The sequence below is a fragment of the Balaenoptera musculus genome, chromosome 6, assembly GCF_009873245.2.
Source record: "Balaenoptera musculus isolate JJ_BM4_2016_0621 chromosome 6, mBalMus1.pri.v3, whole genome shotgun sequence".
NCBI lineage: Eukaryota > Metazoa > Chordata > Mammalia > Artiodactyla > Balaenopteridae > Balaenoptera > Balaenoptera musculus.
Genome location: NC_045790.1, coordinates 59,613,745 through 59,633,698, shown reverse-complemented (window position 1 = coordinate 59,633,698; position 19,954 = coordinate 59,613,745). Strand labels below are relative to the sequence as shown.

General features: G+C 39.5%; 1 protein-coding gene across 2 annotated transcripts in view; it reads left to right on the top strand.

The window, feature by feature from the left end:
- The first annotated feature begins 2,368 nt into the window (after window positions 1–2,368).
- The window catches only part of UHRF2 (ubiquitin like with PHD and ring finger domains 2), a 76,832-nt gene continuing 59,246 nt past the window's right edge, over window positions 2,369–19,954 (top strand). Inside the window, exons 1-3 of one of the 2 annotated variants that reach the window (XR_005020237.1) lie at window positions 2,369–2,846; window positions 8,567–8,800; window positions 17,103–17,362. Coding sequence is in view for 1 of the 2 variants with exons in the window: in XM_036854794.1 (XP_036710689.1) it covers window positions 2,694–2,846; window positions 8,567–8,800; window positions 17,103–17,362 (647 nt within the window). In the remaining variant the exon portion in view is untranslated. The remainder of the gene's footprint in view (window positions 2,847–8,566; window positions 8,801–17,102; window positions 17,363–19,954) is intronic. The other variant, XM_036854794.1, reaches the window with a different exon arrangement.

The following is a 19,954-nucleotide window of genomic DNA, read 5'->3' as shown; positions in this document are numbered from 1 at the left end:
TTTCAAATGCTACACAGTGCAAAGGGAACTCACTGAATTTTCCCAGTTTGCTTCCTCTTCTAGTTAAGAGCATCACCATCTACCAAAACCATCATTTAAGTCTCCCAAACTGGAAACTTGGGAATTATTCTTAGCATTCCATTTTCCTCATTACTCATATCCACACATTCTACAAGTCTGATAGGCTTGATTTTCTAGAATACTCTAGAAGCTACCCTTTCTTCTCTCACCCATTGCCACAAATTTCACCAAAACTGACACAATTGCCTCTTCAATAAGCTTTCTGACAGCATCTCCCCCTCCTTTCCTTGTCCCTTAGTTTTTCCCTAAGGCATCCTTCCACATTCCTTCTTCTGTCTTTCCAAAGGCATATTTAATCACAACAGTGGACTCCTTTAAAAACCTTAGTTTCTCCCTGGGGCCCACAAAATCTACTGCTTTGAATGCTAATATTCACACTGTGTTCTTTTCCATTTAGTCAACCTTTCTCTTATATGCAATCTCTTCTGACCTGTAAAAATGCATACCTCCTGTCTTTGCTTAAGCACTCTCTCCTCGTTGGGCATTCTGTACTTAACTAAATCCTCTCCATAATAATAGCACAAAAATAATTTATTGTGTACCAGCAAGGGATAGGCACTATGCTAAACTCTCTACACTCATTAGATGTTATAAGCACCATTTTACATTGAGGAAATTGAAGTAAATAATTCGTCCAAGATCACATTTTAAGAAAACAGCAAAACTGGGTTTACAATTCAGGTCTATCTCAATCCGCGAACTGAACACTTAAATGCTGCCTTCATTACAATATACCATTTAACTCAGGTCAAGTTGTACCCCTATCTTTAAGCTCACAGATCATTCTAGTCCCCCTTCACTCATCTCTAATTGTTGTTTTAACCAACAACAGACTATTTAGTACTAAATTATTCTTCAATATTTTCATTTTTTCTAAATCTTATCTGAATTGGATTGTAAATTCTTTGTGAGCGGAGAATTAAAAAAAAATCTTAACATGCCTCCGCAATGGCATAGCATATCCTATAATAGCAAATAGCTATCTCTTATTGGGGCAGGTTATAAGCATGTTTAATATTTACACATGTAATGAATACTCAGTATTTGCTTTACTTAAATCAGGAGCAGACAAGATGAATTATATTTAGAGGATACAGTGAATGTAAAATTTTCAACAAGAGCAGAGACCGAAGTGTGTATCTGTATTCCATTTTTTTCTGTCCCTCCCATGTTGGGCCATCTTTTTTTATCATACTACTGGACTTCTCCGTACTTGCAGTTATCTTAAGTGGTTATTACAAAAATGCTGCTCTACCTTTAAGGTAATAATTTCCACCAGCCTGAATAGTCACGTTATGGATTTTGGCCAATATTAAGTCAAAATCTTATATATATAATTTTTTCTACCTTCATATGCTCTCTCCTTTCTTATTTGAAATAAGCCCACTGTTCGGTGTGTTAGGTAACCCTGCTTTGGGCCTGTTTCGGAGAATTTATTCCTGGTAGGCTCTCTGGAATTCCTTCTTCGGGGGTGTGTAATTTTGCATCTTTTAAAAGCATTTTCCATGACCCCGCAATCCCTTAGGCCAAATGCTCACTAACCCGGAAGGTCCACAAACGGAAACCGCGAGAGGCCCTCCGGGCGACGGCACCAACGCCTCCGTGGCCCGAGGTCCGGTTGCGAGCTCAGCGGGCCCGTAGAGGGCGATCCCAGCCGGCCCCGCAGCCTGCAGGCCTAGGGCCGCCACCTCGGCCCAGCGGCGGGAAACCCCAGGAAGCTGGTTTCCGCGCGAAGGCAGCATTCGGGCGGGCGGGAAACGAGTTCGCGAAGCAGAAGGATCCCCAAGGCCTTTCCTGGGTGGCCGGCCTCACCAGGCCGCGTGGCTGGCGGTGTCTGGCTGAGCGCGGTGAAGCGGGTTCATTTCCTTACACGCTTTCTCACAAATCTAGGCCGCGCCCGCGCGCACGCACACCGCTTTTCATGATCATACAAGTGCACGTCAGAGTTTCTCATCTTTGGTGTGTTTTTGAGACCACAGAACCGAATCGGCTAAGCCTGAGGAGTCGCTCGCGCTCTGGGTCGCGAAACCGAGACCAAGGGTGCAACCCATGTGGGCGGCCTTCTAACCGCCAGACACCCGAAGACTAGAGGGCGTGTCCAGGGCCCAGGTGCACGCTGAGGCGCAAGTAACGGCTCTCGGCGGCCCCGCCCCTCCGCCCCGCCCTCCCCGCACCCGCCCATTTTAGTTCCCTCAGGTCTACAGCCACTTCCCTGGTCGCTTCCTCTTTAAGGCGGAGCCCGGGGTAGATCTCGCGAGATCCGGGTTGGCGCCGTGACCTCCATGTGGGAGCTAGAGCTCTATAAGTAAACACTCCGCGCGGTGCAGACAAGGCTGTTTCCTATTTGTGAGGCGGGGGCTGCGAGAGCAGCCGCGCTTCCGACTGGTTCCGGTTTCCTTCCTTCCTCAGCTCTCTTAGGTGGGCTCGCGGTCTAGCATTCGCCGCCGCCTGTCGGGCCCGGCGTCTGGTCGGTCTTCCTCGCTTGTGCGCGCGCTCGCCCGCCGGCCGCGGAGAACCAGAGCAGCCGGAGAAGCGGCGCGGGCCGGGCGGGGCGCGGCGCCCGGAGCGCAGGGGGAGACAAAGCGAAGCCGGCCCCTTCTCCCGGCGCCGAGATGTGGATCCAGGTTCGCACCATCGACGGCTCCCAGACGCGCACCATTGAGGACGTGTCTCGGAAAGCCACAATTGAGGAGCTGCGCGAACGGGTGTGGGCGCTGTTCGACGTGCGGCCCGAGTGCCAGCGCCTCTTCTACCGGGGCAAACAGGTGAGGCGCGCCCACCGCACCCCTCTGGAAGCCCAACAAGGGCAGCGGGGCGCCACGGGGATGCGTGGGCTGGGCGGGCCGGAGGGCTTGGTGCACCGCGCGCGCAGAGCGCACCTAGCTCCACTTCGGGTGGGCAACCCGCGAGGCTCAGAGTGCGGCCCTGGGCCCGCCTACAGGGCGCAGCGGGGTCCTGGTCGACCCCGTTGCAGGTGCGCTCGGCGGGGGCGCCCCGAGCGCCGAGACCTCATCGCCCTTACCAAGCGGGTCACCAGCCGCAGGCATAGCCCGCCAGAGCGCCTGGGTTCCCTCGCTTCCCGCGCTTGGTGGGGTCCGGGGCCCCTGGAGGGCGGGGAGGGCAGCGGGCTCTGGCGGCCATGCCGAAGCGCGGGTGGGGAGGGTCGGAGGCCCCCGCTCCCAACCGCGCTGACCCGGCTCACGGCTCGTATCGCTTCCGTATCTCTGCCGGGCTCCGGGCTCCCAAATAGGAGGGGAAACATACATTGCTCCCTCTGGGGCATAAGACCCGAAGTCTGTCTCCTCACTGTGGAAGGGATTTGTATATACTGAAGATTCGAAGGGTTTACAGAACTTCTGGTCCTCGCTTCCCTCACCTCTTTTCCTATAATCAAATCTATCGTGGGGCAGATTAGAGACCTGGGCTGAAGAAGCTGTTGATGTAACCCGGGACAGGTTTAAACTGCCCAGTGTTTGCCAAGGGGGTTGTTCGCAGAGTGAAAAGCAGTGTAAAAGATTCGTTTTGCTCTTATTTTTCACCTTCTAATAGACCCCTCACTCAAGCTTTTAACACAGCGATTGGAGCATAGCCAGCGCTACATACTTGAAGGCTGAAAGTGTTTTTTGGCGGTGAGGGTGTCTGTGGGCGTCGCTGGTAGTTGAACAGTTTAGCCTTGGTCTGGTCCATTGAAGAAGATTTTTCCTACTCACATGGCCTGTACCTAGAGACCCAGACCCATCCTATTTTATTGCCTTTTTTTTTTTTTTAAAAACGTTAATCCACTAAAGAAGTTGGCATCCTCCAGTTGGTAGATCATAGTTTGGCTCCAATCCTGTGGTTTGAAATAAGTGTAACTCTCTTTGATTTGGTAGAAGTAGCCGTTTTCCTACAGCCAAAGGGTTTGAAAGGAATATTTTTCTCCCCTTCCTAGGCTTACCCTTTGAAAACTGCCCAGAAATTTCAGAGTAACAAGATTACACTCTGAGAAAGAGCCAGGGGTTTTTTTGTTTTCAAGTAAACGATAGCATCTTTGATATGTGTTAGTAGCCAGTTTTATATTGATTTTCTAGTGTTAGACTTGTAAAAATAGCTGTTCAATTTAGTTGTAAACTTTGCTTTAGAAATAAATGTATGTGTATTAAACACTATGTAGCTTTATATTGCTGTGCCTCCAGTGGCTGACACCTTTTTATCTTTTGGTCAAAAGTGAAAAGCATGTAATCAAGTTTATTGAATTTTATTTTCTAGCTAGGAACAATAGTACATGAATTCCTGGGATACTTTGGTGACTTCACCAGAGATAGAAATGAAGCATGAAAATGTATTCCTGGGCGACACCCCTTACAGTCTAATTATCAAATACGATAAAAAGAAAATGTGCACCTGGCTGTCTTTAGGAAAAGGTAGGGATTGGGATAAATTCAAGGCAACAGGGTACATTTTCAGGAAACCAGGAGGCCATTCCAGGTTCAGGGAAAAACTTGAGGATAACAACATTATGTACCTCCTAGCCCAGGACAGTTGATAACTCCCTACTTTGATTTCACTATAGGGATAAACCAGTAGGAATTAGGAATGGACCTTGGGTGCTGTACTTAGTTGGAGACAGAAGGAAGACATCGCTGAAGCTGTGTTTGTTCCTTATGAGCTGACAGGTAGCCATGGCAGTGATTATTATCTCTATTCTCCTTTCCTCTTTGGTGTCTACAGTCCTTGGACAGGATAGTGTGTCCTACTGTTGGATTGGTGTCACAGGGCTGCCCTTATCCTGTAAAACGCCTTTGTGCTTATTAGAAAAAGGCCACCCCTTCCTCAAGATGCCTTACTGCCACATAGTGAAAAATGTCATAAATAAAATCAAATTTACAGTGTCCATGATGTAAATGGTCTCCCCCCTCCCCCCACCTTTGTATGTTAGGTCTGCCGCTTTTAATCCTTGGAAAACATCAGAATCACCTGTGGATATTTATTATAGATGCTCAGCTCACCCCAGAATTGCAAGTGGTTGAATTTAACAAGACCCCATGGGAGACTCTGATGAGCACCAGAGTTTGAAAATGAATGTTGAAGGATAGCCTCATACTAGTTTCTTACTGTTCAAAGTATGGTCCCTGGATCAGCAGGACCAACAGCATTAGCTTCACCTGGGAACCTCACACCAGACCTACTGAAGTAGAATCTGTATTTTAACAAGGTCCCCAGGTGGTCTGTATGCAAATGAAGCTTGAGAAGCTCTGTAATTATGTGATTCTCTCTACTTTAGAGAGTCAGAATGGAGAGCAGCAATTCAGGGCTGTAAGTTCCAGTTAAAGTAGGGTAACCTCATTTGGATATTCTTCTCTGGGAAGTTGAGTTTGCACCCTGGGGGTTGGGGGTTTTTTTTAAGGAAGAGTTATATTGGTGGATCTCTAAATCTTTTTGAGAATCCAGAGTTTTTCCTACTTCGAAAGGATTCTCTACCTTCTTCTCTTTCCTTCCCTGTACCACTGTAGGGACTCTTAGAATAGATAGTAGATGTGGGGCATGAACCAGAACTGAAGAAAAACTGAGTAGTTGCCTTTTGCCCCTGGACTCAGTTTTCACATGGAGTACAAAGTAAAAGTGTTTGCCTACTTAAAGGAGTGTGTGTGTGTGTGTGTGTGTGTGTGTGTGTGTGTGTGTGTGTGTGTGTGTGTGTGTGTGTGTGTGTGTGTGTGTGTTATAGTGTATATGCTGTGAAAGTGTAATGCCCTCCACCTGCATCCCTTATCATTAGCCCCTTGGGAATGACTTCTCTGCCTTCTCAGCCACTGCCAATTCGTGTTTGCTTCCTAGTTTTCCCTTGCATCACTGTTGCCGTTCTTACTGTTACCTGGAATTTCTTCCTTCAACCCAATTCAAGGAAAAAATTCTAGGACTAGTCCTGCCTTTCTAATATTGTAAATTCTGCAACCCCATCTTCTAGGATGGCAGTTATCAAACATTTTCTGCTGTGAGACATTGATGGACTATAGTTAAATGTATGAAACTCATAGGTGTTTGTAATTTCCAAATTACCCAGTCCTTTTCTCCCCCACTCAGCATACTTTAAGTGCAGGTAATTTTCAATCTATACTTTCATTAAATTTGGGAGAACTTTAGTACTTATTCTTATTTTTTTAGCTGTGCAGCTTGCAAGATCTTGGTTCCCTGACCAGGGATCAAACTTGCGCCCTCGGCAGTGAAAGCGCAAGGACCACTGGACCGCCGGGGAATTTCCAGTACTTTTAAAATAACATTCCAACAGTCTTCGCAACTCTTCACAATAGCCTAACTCTGTGGAACTTTCTGTGCGGTGAATAGTAATCACTGTTTCAGGAAAACTGGGAGGGTACCTATGAATTAGGAAGCCCTATATAATCTGGGTAAAAGTCGCTATCCTAGCGAGCGTGAGTAATTGAGGAAAAGTGGTTACTTGTTATTGTGGGCCTAATTTCTGTTACAGGGCTTCATGTCTTCATATGCTTAGCGCTTCACTATGACTTAAGATGCTACTTTTCCTTTCAAACCAAGTCTCACTTTAAGCAGCTTATATTTACTCTGATCACTTCCTAGAAACTAGTCAGAGGGGTTGGGTATAAGAATGCCCCCAAGGTCCCTCTCACTGACACCTCAAATTTCAGTGGAAAAGTGTTTATGGAAATACTTTGGATTTCCAATTATTTCATCACCTTAACAGCTATCTTCATTTTGGGGCATGCCCTACCACTTAATGTGCATGTTCTGTGCTGTTAGTTTTTTCCCTACTTTGAACATGACATTTTTTTTGTAGTTGTCATAATGTGCAACAGCTGTATGTTTAATCAAAGTTGTGCTTTTTCAGTTGTTACAGAATTGGTGTGTTCTTACTTGGGGGTGGGGGGGAGGGAAGGGGATGCTGTTGGAGAAAGTCAAAATGAAGGTGTGAATGTGTAGTTTTTTGCTCCTTGAGGTTTTCCCAGGAGTTCTTGTTTTTTTAATCAGATAAGCCATGTTAACATCCTGTCCCTATAAGGGCTTATCTACTTACTGACTTGGAAGACTCCTTAGACTTATTTGAAATAAGCATGTTAACTAATCTGTGAGATAATGTCTCATTTAATTCCCCCACTGGAAAATTTGAATTTCTCAATCCCTTATTCTGTTTAACGGTGTGAACACTTGTAGTGTGCAGGATTGTGCCAAGTGTACTCTTGGACCACTTGAATTAAAGTTACCTTACCTAGTACATTAGTAAGTCATTCAAGGACAGATTCTCATTCTTTTCTCTTTGGTTGACTTCTCACATATGGCTTTATTGTGTTAGAGCTGTGAATGGTGACAGGTATTAACATACAAAGAGGGAAGAATGAATAGGGATTAAATTGGTAATGTTTTTGGGGAAATGGTAGTTCTGAACTTCAAGGAGTTTAGAAAAATGGCCAACTGACTTTCATAAAGAAACAAAATGGAGACTTAGTTTCCTAGGGCTTCCGTAACAAAGTACCAAACCCTAGGTGGGTTAAGACAACAAATTTATTGTCCAGCAGTTCTGGAAGCTGTAAGCCAGAACTCAGGTTGTCAGCAGGGCCATGCTATCTCTGGCTCTAAGGAAGAATCCTTCCTTGCTTCCTTTAGCTTCTTGATGTTTGCTAACAATCCTTGGTGTTCTTGGCTTGTAAATGTGTCACTCCAGTCACGTGGCTATTTTCTCCCCATGTGTCTGTCCAAATTCAAACTTTTCATAAGGACACCAATCACAATGGATTAGGGCCCACCCTTATCATCTAGTTTTAACTTGATTACATCTGTAAAGATCCTATTTCCAAATAAATAAGGTCGCATTCTGAGTTACTTGGGATTAGGACTTCACCGTATTTGGGAGGGGTTGGGGGTGGGGCTGGTGGACGCCATTCAGTCCTTTATAGAGACCTTGCCAAAATATGGGTAAGTTGCAAGATAATTTATTCACTAGTCATCCTGGAATACTTTTCATAATACAACTTGATCACCTTTACAGAGAACTTTGAGCAAGTTGGAGTAGCATAAGCAAGAATTGTAATTATTCCTGCTTGAATTTTTTTTCCGCTTGATTTTTTAAAATTACTCTTCAGAAAGATAAAATGGTTAAACGTCTTTATGAACACAAGGTCATAAAACAGTTCACTTTCAAAATTCACCTTTCTTGTAGATTCATTAAAATACACAAAACTTGTTGAAGTTTAGAGTTTTTCTGCCTAGGTGATGAGGTCACAGCAGCAGTGATACATTTTTGGTTTCAGTGGCTATCAGATTTCCCTATAGTTGATATAGAATGGTTCTTAAGAATGTATTGAGGTCCTGAGAAGGTGCTGTCATCAGAGGCCATAGGAATGGCTTCACAATCACTAAATTGCAGTGCTCTGTATTTTATTTTAATAATTTAGCTAGGACATTTGAGTAACTAAGGATGTAGAAAGATTGAGTCTTGAGAGAAGCATTTTAATCTTTTTCTATCCTTTTTTTCTAGTTAGAAAATGGATATACTTTATTTGATTATGATGTTGGACTGAATGATATAATTCAGCTGCTAGTTCGTCCAGACCCTGACCTTCCTAGCACATCTAAACAGACTGATGTACAGGCCAAACCCTGTTCTAAGAGTCCACCTAAAGTAAAGAAAACCCCAAGGGTGGGACCTTCCGGTCAGCCGTCTACATCAACTCATGATTTTCTTATTGATCCTGGCATTGGACTATACAAGGTATGTTGTCTTCCTCAGACTTCTGGTTAATTGTGAGAATACAGATATGTTCTCTTCAGGGTGTTGTGAACAAGAAAACATTGATTGCTGTTTGAGAGTAAAGATTGGGCTGTTAACGTTTTAACTTTTAAAAGTAATCTTGAAATACTAGTGAAAGATATATAGACAAATGTATAAAATGTATATGTACAGTGCAGAGAATAATAAAGCAAACACCTGTGTAATTCCACCAAGGTTAAGTAGTTCCTTTTTGAAGCCTCCTGTGTGCCCCTACCAGAACACATCTCCCTCTCCCTAAGAGGTAAACTACTTGTTCTCACTTGTATGGTCATTTTATTTTTCTTTAGTGTTACTACTTATGTATGTATCTCTAAACAATGTTTTGTTTTGCCTGTATTTGAACTTTTTCTTTTTTGCATATAGATATTTTATTTTTCACTATTATGTTATTGCGTTTTATTAACATGCCACAATACATTTATCTAATCCATGATTAATAGGTATTTGGGCTGTTTCCAGTTTTAGCTGTTATAAACTGTGCTGTTTTGAACCAACTATGTGTATCCTGGTATACATGTTGAAGAATTTCTTCAGGAATTTTTACCTAGAAATAAAAGTGCTGGTGGAATTTCGATGCATATTTTATCTGTAGATCAGCTTGGGGAATTGACATCTTTACAATGTTGAGTCCTTCATTCACGAATGATAGATGTCTCCATTCGTTTAGATCTTTGACATCTTTCTCAATTACTTTTCTGTTTACATATCTTTGACTTATTTCTAGCAGGTTTGTTTTTGATGCTGTTACAAATGGTTGCCTTTTAAAATTGCGATTTGTTTGGTATGTAGAAATGCAATTGATTTATTTATTGACCTTTGTTATCCAGCAACTTCTTCAAATTCTAGTAAATTTTGTAGGAATAATTGACAGTTTTGCTCCATCTTTTTCTATCCATATATTTTTTCTTAATTCTTACTGGTTGGGATAAACTGGGACCCAAACTTAATTTTTCAGAGCTTTTTCAAGGCTGAAAATTAAAGATTGGTAGACAAAATGAATTAAGAAAATGCAAATAGAGATCTATGGAAAAATGCAAACAGATCATAAAAATGGAAAGAATCAAAACTGGCAAAGAGTTGTATCAAAGTACCTGGCCTGGCTACACTGATGAATTGCTTTAAACCCACAAAGATATCTAAATTGACCCACAAATGTAAAAAAAGGAAAGCTTTCATTTGTTCTATAAATTTAGTGTAATACTGATACTTAAAACATGATAAAAAGCACACTAGTATCACTACATATTGATGTAAAACCTAAGTTATGTTTTGCAAATAAAATTATAACTGTATATAAGAAGAACATACCTTGACTAATTGTGGTTTGTCAGGAAGTGGGATAGTTCATTGTTAAGAAATATTTTAATATTTCATATTAATAAACCAAAGAAAACAAATGATCTAATCTGTTTTCTGCATCTAAATAAAAATTTGAATTCATTTCTGATTTTTTTTAAAAATCCTTGGTAAGAGGAACAGATGGAATAGATGAATATTTTAAACCACACCCAGCATCATGCTTAATGGTGGGGAAAAGCCACAAACATTCCCATTAAAGACAGGAGCCAGACAAAGAAGCCTGTTAATGCTATTGTTTAACATCTTTCTAGAAGTGCTAGATAATACAGATAAGCAGAAAACAAAGTGTTGTAAATACTGGAGAAGGCAGTCTTTACTTAGAAATACCTGGAAAGCTGAGAAAATACCTTAGAGCATTATGAGCCATCAGCAGAGTGGCTGTTTACCAGTAGCTTTCCTTACTATGATCATTTAGTAAAAGAAAAAAGTATAGTAACAAAACAAAAGTCTGGGAATAAACTTACATGATATGCACAAAACTTACATAAATTAGTGCCTTATGTAGTGCTCACAGTTCAGATTGAATTGTTAATATTGAAAGCCCACTTGCCAAATTGTTGTCTACGTCACTCATTGATTTCATCACTCTTTCAGTTACCAAAACTTTCTACTTGATATTTTTTCATATTATTTAAAAAATAAACTTGTTAGTTTAGAACAGTTTCAGATTTACAGCATAATTGGGAAGATACTACAGAGTTTCCATATATCCCACACCTGGTTTGCCCTGTTGACGTCTTACATTAGTGTGTGGCAGGTTTGTTATAATTAATGAACCATATCTCCTTAGCTTGTACCTAATGTCTTTTATGTTCCAGAATCCCATCTAGGACACCATATTACATTTACATTAGTATTATACTAAGATAGTTGTCACATCTCCTTAAGCTCCACTTGGCTGTGGCAGTTTCTCAGACTTTGTATTTGATGATCTTGACAGTTTTGAGGAGTATTGGTCAGGTATTTTGTAAAATGCCATGTTAGGATTCATTTGTTTTCCTCATCATTAGACTGGATTTACATATTTTGGGAGGAAGAGCACAGAGGTGAAGTGCTATTTTCATCACATATCTAGGGCACTGTACTGTCGACATTCTATTTGGTGATTATAATTTAGGTTTTACATCAATAGTAACTTACTACTGTTGATGTGAACCATAATCACCTGGCCAAGGTGTAGTGTGTGTCACATTTCTTCACTGTCAGTTTATTTTCCCCCACCCCCCTTTACATACTGTATTTTTTTGAGATGAAGTCATTCTATGCAGCCCAAACTGCATATAGTCAGATTATCTACAAAAATTATTGGGAATTCTTTTATGCAGGAGACTTGTCTCTTCTCCATTTCTTCAGTCATTTATTGACATCAGTATGGATATTTTTTCTCCTGTGTCCCTTCCATATACCCCCATTATTTTGGGTTTCTTTGATTTTCGTTAAAGCGCTTTCTTTCTGGCACTGGCACTAGTCCTAGCGCTTTTCTTTCGGGCTCATCTTGTAAGTTTCCTGCTCCAGTCCTGCAGTCAACCATTTCTCCAAGGAGCCTTGGTTCCTGTAGTTGGAGAATGGTATTGGAAACTAAGATCTGGGCTCTAGGTGCTCCTTGCTACTCGGGTGTTCTTGTTTTTAGGGCCCTCAGCTGACAGAGCAAGGAAATACATGTAGTATGTATAATAACTCCTGTATATCCATGTATCTATAAATATGTAACCATCTGTGTCCATATTAAGCTTACATTATTACATTTTAACTTTTAAGGGCAACAGTTTAGAAGCTGCTACTTTTGACTTGATTTGTTTTGGGCCATGTAGGTATGAATTTGTTTTCATAGGAGGACCAGCTTATGAATCTGCAGATCTGAGATTAATCAAGGTTAAGTAGTTAAGGTCGATTTAAATTCTCTGTTTAGCACACTTCTCAATACCCAGTTGTGTCCCCTCCCCCAAACTAATTCAGACAAACATGAGAAGCTACTTCTCTTAGCAGATCTTCGCTTTTTATTTGCAGTGTTAGCACTTTGGCTGTCACCTATTTCTAGTACTTGGTTTTGTTTCGATTTTTAAACATCTCTTATATTTCATATTAATATATAGCATAGATGTTAAGGACTTGAGCTTTGTTGTCAGACTTGGTTTCAAATTTCAATTCAGCCACTTTCTGAGTTTGACAAATTTGGCAAGTAAGTACATTGTCTCCCTTTCCTCATTTAGAAATACACTTGGAACCTGGCATGTAAACTCTCAAAAGGCTACTGTTATTTGTAAAGTAATATGTTTAGTCAAAGCTGCACTTAACCTTCCTCTTCAGTTGAAGAGGCTAACACAAACTTACTTGCTTTTTTGGATGAACCTCGGTAATTGTCATAGATATTTGAAATTTTGACTAGTGGCTTTTTCATATAGAAGGGCTTATTTCTGGATAATCCATTCATTGAATATTTAGATATTTCGTGTATATTTGTACTAGGTACTAGAAATGAGGGGTAAACAGATGATATTGCCCTCTGCCTTCATAATTATATTAGATATTCTTTTGGGCTAGCCTGAAAATGCTCAGAGGCTTCTACTTTTGACTTATTTTGAGTTTGCTTTGAATTTTGTCTTTTCCTTAGAGCGAGTCTCTGAATAGTGGGTATATCAAACTTTCATTAAATTGTGTCTGAATCATTTAAAAATTGGGAGGGTTTTTTTTTCCTCTTCATGAATTCTTGCCTATGTAATTTTTGCTTTATAAAGATTTTTCTTTATGGATGAGCAAACAGATTTGGAGGCTTTCCCTTCCTTTTGCCTAAGAATATTTTTGGACCTCATGATAAGCAGGCACAAAAAGTGGATTTTCAAAGTAGTGTACTCAAAACAGACATAGGTAAACATTTAAACTTTAAGATGAAATTTTAATCTGAAGTTGTTATCCAATATCAGTCTTGTTTTGCCCTATTTGATAACTTTGAGTGATATTTGGTCAATTTCAGATAGCTTTTCACATGTTGTAAAAAACCAGATATCACTATCATGTTTAGAAAGTCTGTGGAAGATTGTGCAGAGGCTGGGTCCATCCATTCCCATTGTACAACACATTGAACCACACTCTAGGAAGCAATTTATTTTCTGAAACCAGGTGGACCTCTGATGCCTAAATTGGTTTTAATTCTGGTTTTTAGATGTGGAAGCTTTGTATGACTCACATCAGATCTTACTGTTGAAATGACTCATTCTGGCTTAAATAATAACTGTTTAGCATGATGATAGTAAGCTTTTAGGGTTTAGCTAAGTGTGTGGCACTGTTAAAACTTTTTACATGTCTATGCTTATTTGTAGCAAATAAAGAGGAAAATTATCAGTAATTACTAAGTAAAAATCATGGATTTCTTATATTTCCTGTCTTTTGTCTATAGTGCAGTGCTGCTTTATTTAACCTTGTTGATCATGAAATGTAATAGACAACAAATAAGAGTAGAACTTAACAAGATATTATGAAGTCAGTGTCCATAAATACCACTCAAATTAAGAAATAGAACAGCAGTACGCCAGGAGCTTCTCATGTGCCCCTCTTTATTAAACTCCCTCCTCCCTAGTTGTAACTACTACGCAAACTTCTATGGTAGTCATTTCTTTACTTTTTATTAGCTTTAACCTTTTATTTATTTATTTATTTTTTAAAATAAATTTATTTATTTATTTTTGCCTGTGTTGGGTCTTCGTTTCTGTGCGAGGGCTTTCTCTAGTTGCCGCGAGCGGGGGCCTCTCTTCATCGCGGTGCGTGGGCCTCTCACTGTCGCGGCCTCTCTTGTTGCAGAGCACAGGCTCCAGACGTGCAGGCGCAGTAGTTGTGGCTCACGGGCCTAGTTGCTCCGCGGCATGTGGGATCTTCCCAGACCAGGGCTCGAACCCGTTTCCCCTGCATTGGCAGGCAGATTCTCAACCACTGCGCCACCATGGAAGCCCACTTTAACCTTTTATTACACTTAACCTCTAATAACCTTTAACCTATGTATGCGTCCCTAATTTTCCTCTTTCTGAACTTTATATAAATGGAACCATATTGTGTTTTGATTTGTAACTCTGAAGAAACACGGTATAATGAGAGAATCATGTTCAGAGTTAGAGAAACCTTTATCAACTTAGCTCCCATTTCTAGCTGTGTATCTTCTGAGGGCAAGTGTATTTCACTTCTGAACCTAATTGGAAAATAAGAATGACGTTGCATTGTAATTTTTAAAGGAGGTAACGTATATAACGTTAAATGGCTAATGGATTTACTAAATAAGCATGGTATGGTAATAAGACCATACTATGAGTTTTAATAAGTTTTAACATAGGACATATGTTGATACTTAGTGGAAGGAGAGTTATTTCATTTGTTCCTACTATATGCTTGCTAGGTTGGCACATCATACAGATTTGTCACCTAATCTCAATATTACTGCAAAGTATGTTACTTTATAAAAGAAGCTGAGGCTGGGACAGGTTAAGTAACTTGTTCAAGGTTACATCTAGTAAGTGATAAGCAAGGGCTTAAACACACAAGCTCTGCAGATAAACCTCAGTTTTCCACAGAACATACAAAGTGCTACAGCTAGCTATGGTAATTTCTCTAGTATTTGCTCTTGGTACTGTTTTATTTTTTAATGATTTTTCCTTGCCTCCCGTACTTGGGGTTTTTTTGTTTGTTTGAGTTTTTATCAAATACTTGGACATGAAAGACTCTTCTCTAAATGTGGCTACGGGCATATCTTGGAGATAATACGGGTTTGGCTCCAGACGACCGCAAAAAAGAATATCGCAGTAAAGAAGTCAAACAAGTTTTTTGTTTTCCAGTGCATACAAAAATTACATTTACACTATACTATAGCCTATTAAGTGTACAACAGCATAATTTCTTTTAAAAATGTACATACCTTACTTTTAAAATGCTTTATTTAAAAATAACCATCTAAGCCTTCAGCAAGTCGTGATCTTTTTGCTGGTGGAGGGTCTTGCGTCTGTGTTGATGGCCACTGGCTGATCAGGGTGGTGGTGGCTGTGGCAGTTTCTTAAATCAGACAGCAACTTTGTCAACTTTGTCACATAGATTGACTCTTCCTTTCACAAACAACTTTGTCACATAGATTGACTCTTCCTTTCACAAACAAGTTTTCTGTAGCATACAAGGCTGTTGCATAGCATTTTACTCACAGTAGAACGTCTTTCAAAATTGGAGTTGAGTCCTCTCAAACCCCGCCACTGCTTTATCAACTAAGTTTATATAGTATTCTAAATCCTTTGCTGTTTCAACAATCTTTGCAGCATCTTCAGCAGGAGTAGCTTCCATCTCAAGAAACTACTTTCTTTGCTCATCCATAAGAAGCAACTCCTTATCCATTCAAGTTTTACCATGAAATTACAGCAATTCACCAACATCTTCAGGATCCACTTCTAATTCTAGTTCTCTTGCTATTTCCATCACATTGAAGTCCTGAACCCCTCAAAGTCATCCATGAGGGTTGGAATCAATGTATTCTAAATCCTATTAATGTTGATATTTTGACCTCTTCCCAAGAATCACAAATGTCCTAATGGCATCGAGAAGGGTCAGTTCTTTCCAGAATGTTTTCAATCAACTTTGCTGAGATCCATCAGAGGAATCACTATGGTAGCTATAGCCTTACAAAATGTATAGTAATGAATAGTAGCAAAAACATAAGCTTTAAGGTCAAGGTGTCTTCAAATCCTAGTTTTACATTTTATCAACTTTCATTTGGAGCAAGTTAACTTGTCAGAGCCTTTGTTTCCTTACCCTGTAAACTATGATTTATTAATTATTAAGGTTAGTTAGACAAGCCTAACTAAAGGAGCCTTGCATAATACCTGGTATATGGGTATTAACTTTAGTACATGCTCACCCGCACCCCTACCCCATGTGATACCATCTGTCAGAATTCTCTTGGATAACTTAAGTGGTCTTAGACCCTCAGGAAGAGCTAGCTTGATTAGGTAATGATCTTGTATTAGTAATGTCTTTTTTTTTTTTTTTCCCTTTTTAAAGACTTTTTAAAAAGTTGAAGGGATGTCTCTTGGTTGTCCCTCCTGAAAGGGCTTTGACCTTTAGACCAATTCCCTCAGCTTTTTTAGGACAGGATTTTTTTTTTTTTTTAAACGCGATTCCTTAGGTAACTCTAAATTTCTCTGGTATACCTGTCTTCTAATACCCTGTTTTCCTTTTGTTAGATTGTATGGTTTAGTTCTGGATCATCCACTAGAGTTGACTACATACATTTTGCATCTTTATAGCTCTGTTCTCTTTATATTTTCTTTGTTCTTCGAGGTACTAAAATAATGCATTTGCTAGTGACTTGCTGTTGGTGGAACTTATCTCCATTTTGTATAGGTAGGTTCACTAGATTCTTTCCTTTGTGCATGTGCGTAAGTCCCTCGTTTTCGAGTTTTATTTTCTGTTTAATACTGTGTTTTCTGGTTGGACTGACTAAATTATCTGTAGGATTCTGAAGAAATTAATGGAACAAATTAATATCACAGTCATAATACTTCAAAGTTCTGGCTTTTTGTTAGTGACATTCTTAATGAATGACATGCCAGAATGACTCTTGGGTACACAAGAATTATATTTTAAAGGTCTAATATAGATATGGGTAAGGAATAGTTAAAGAAAATACCTATTTCATTGAAGAATATTGGGAGGAAAGTTAATTTTCATATCAGTAAATAACAGATTTGACAGTATAATCCAAAAAGAATAGTTTCGTTCTAATCTTTGAAATTACTTTAAACATGAATATCTGCAAATATTAACTATGATAACCCTCAAAATAACTTGAGTTATATTAATGTTTTTGAAGCAGTAGATGAAATTACACTTCATTAACTAATTTTAAACTTTTTTTTAGGTAAATGAATTGGTGGATGCCAGAGATGTTGCCCTTGGTGCTTGGTTTGAAGCACGTATACATAGTGTTACTAGAGCTTCTGATGGACACTCACGTGGCAAAACTCCACTGAAGAATGGCAGTTCTTATAAAAGGACTAATGGAAATATAAATCATAATTCCAAAGAGAACACAAATAAATTGGACCATGTACCCTCTACGTCTAATTCAGACTCTGTTGCTGCTGATGAAGACGTTATTTATCGTATCGAGTATGATGAGTAAGTGCTCATGCTATTGAGGACTTCATTCATGTTTTTGTTTGTAGAAGCAAAATCTTTCATCTCAAGATTGTTTTCAAATAATAGTCTTTCAGAAGAAATCATCTAGGGATCATGTTCAGTCTAGTACCATTTGTTTTTATTTTTGTTTGTTTAGTGGTTGTAATATAATAAGAGCTCCTCAACATTTAGCATCTGGCTCCTAAGTGGTTTGTTGTTTTGGGTATCCTAATACCTGGCTTAATTCAACATGTAAGGGTTTCTCTTTGGTCCTCTATTAGGGTTTTTGCTATGTATTTTAATAATATTCTAGAAAGTATATAATAGTGTGTAATGTAATAACATTCATTCATTTATTTATTTATTTTGGCCATGCCGCGGGGCATGTGGGATCCTAGTTCTCCAACCAGGGATCGAACCCATGCCCCCTGCAGTGGAAGTGTGGAGTCTCAACCATCAGACGGTCAGGGAAGTCCCTGTAATAGCCTTTAGAATGAGGTTGAAATATTTTCTAAAAGCTAATATTGGGATAATTCACATAAAATTTATACATTTAAAGGGTACAATTCACTGCCTTTAATATATTCATAGCATTGTGCATTATCACACACTACTCTTGGAACATTTTTATTTTCCCCCAAAAAACTATATGCCCGGCAATCACTTCCCAATCCCTCTCTCCCAACAAAAAAATTTTTTTTGAATTTTATTTTATTTATTTTTTTATACAGCACGTTCTTATTAGTCATCCATTTTATACAACAAAATGTTTTTAAATGTTCATGTGATAACAGTATTAAGAACTTGCTTTGACGGCTTAGACTTTAACACTGAATTATTTTCCTTACCTATTTTCAAAATCCTAGTATAAAAGTTACTATGGGGAAAGATTTAGTGTTTATTCAACACTAAATGATCTTTGTCTTCATTCAAGTGACATTTTAATATGTATAGAAAGTATGAAACCAAGTCTTTATCAGGTGTGAGTTCAAGATCCTAAAATGGTTTTGATTTTTCTTAACAAAAATGGTATAAAAGACTGGTGTCAACTCAGATTTCCAGGATACCTGGAAAGGGGTCAAAAGTAGATCCCTTTCATCTTTTCTGATACTTCTTATGGTTGTAGTTAACTTGCCAACATGGCTTATTTCAAATGTGCAATCATACTGTTTTTTACCATAGTAGATGATAATAGAACCAACAACTAAAATGAGTATTAAGATCTGGGATTGGCCAGAACTGGCAATATTGGTAAATCGAGCCTGGAATAGAAAGGGATTGGAGTTGATGTGTTAATAGTAACCAGTGTCTGGGTTTATGAATACCATGGCAAAGAAGCAAGAGTGGAGGACTTAAGCTATCTGTATATCGGCTGTCAACAAGTAGAGTTCTTGATTTGCTTCAAGTTTTTATTCTATTTCTTGGAGAAAAGAAGAAATAACTCAGAAACCTGCTACCTGGGACCTGATTCTGGCCAATAAAGGAGTTATTATTTGGCCAAAAAAAAAAAAAATTGTATAGAATGGCACAGTGTAGAAATAGGGTAAGAAGCTTTAAACACTAAGTGAACTAAGGCTTATTAAATTTTTTACAGTTTTAGGGGCTCTTGGTTGGTTTTGGAATAAGACTTTCCAAGGGATAGACCTGAGTTTGGTACAATGTTAGAACATAAATCACAATATCTTAGCGTTTATTTGGTTATTTTTTTTTTTAAGTAAATCATTTTTTTTTTAATTAATTTATTTATTTTGGCTGTGCTGGGTCTTCGTTTCTGTGCGAGGGCTTTCTCTAGTTGTGGCAAGTGGGAGCCACTCTTCATCACGGTGCGCGGGCCTCTCACTATCGCGGCCTCTCTTGTTGCGGAGCACAGGCTCCAGACGCGCAGGCTCAGTAGTTGTGGCTCACGGGCCTAGTTGCTCCGCGGCATGTGGGATCTTCCCAGACCAGGGCTCGAACCCGTGTCCCCTGCATTGGCAGGCAGATTCTCAACCACTGTGCCACCAGGGAAGCCCTGGTTATTTTTTAATGAAGAAGTTTGTGTTGATTAGAATGAATGTTAGTCTAAACCCAACATGCATGAGAAGACTAAAATTATCTGTCCAAAATAATTTTACATGATGGAATTGTTTCAGTGCTGGCAATTTAAAGATATGGTAGCTGAACTTTCTTTGAGACATAAGATATCAGAAGCTTAGTAAATGTCATTCATATCTTCAAAAAGAGAAAAGGACTATACAGAGTAAAGTATGAAATAAATAAAATAGATGAGTTTCTGGATAAAAGTCCCAGATAACAAAAAGCTGGTATAAGCATCTAGAAAAAATCATGATCCCATATGGATGTGATAAAGAATCCTGTTAAAGTTTCATTCGTCACGGTTATCAGAAAAGTTAAAAGCTATAGTCAAGTTCGTGTTAATTTCAATAACTTATTAAACAAGTTCTTATGTTCTTGGACGGAGGATGCATTGAAGACAGATTGTGGAGTATGTGGCTTAGCAGTAGTAATAGATTCTTATTGAGTAGTAAGCTCCAACTTAGTCAATAGAATGTAGCTATCAAATAGTTACGCTGTAGGATGTTTTATTAGAAG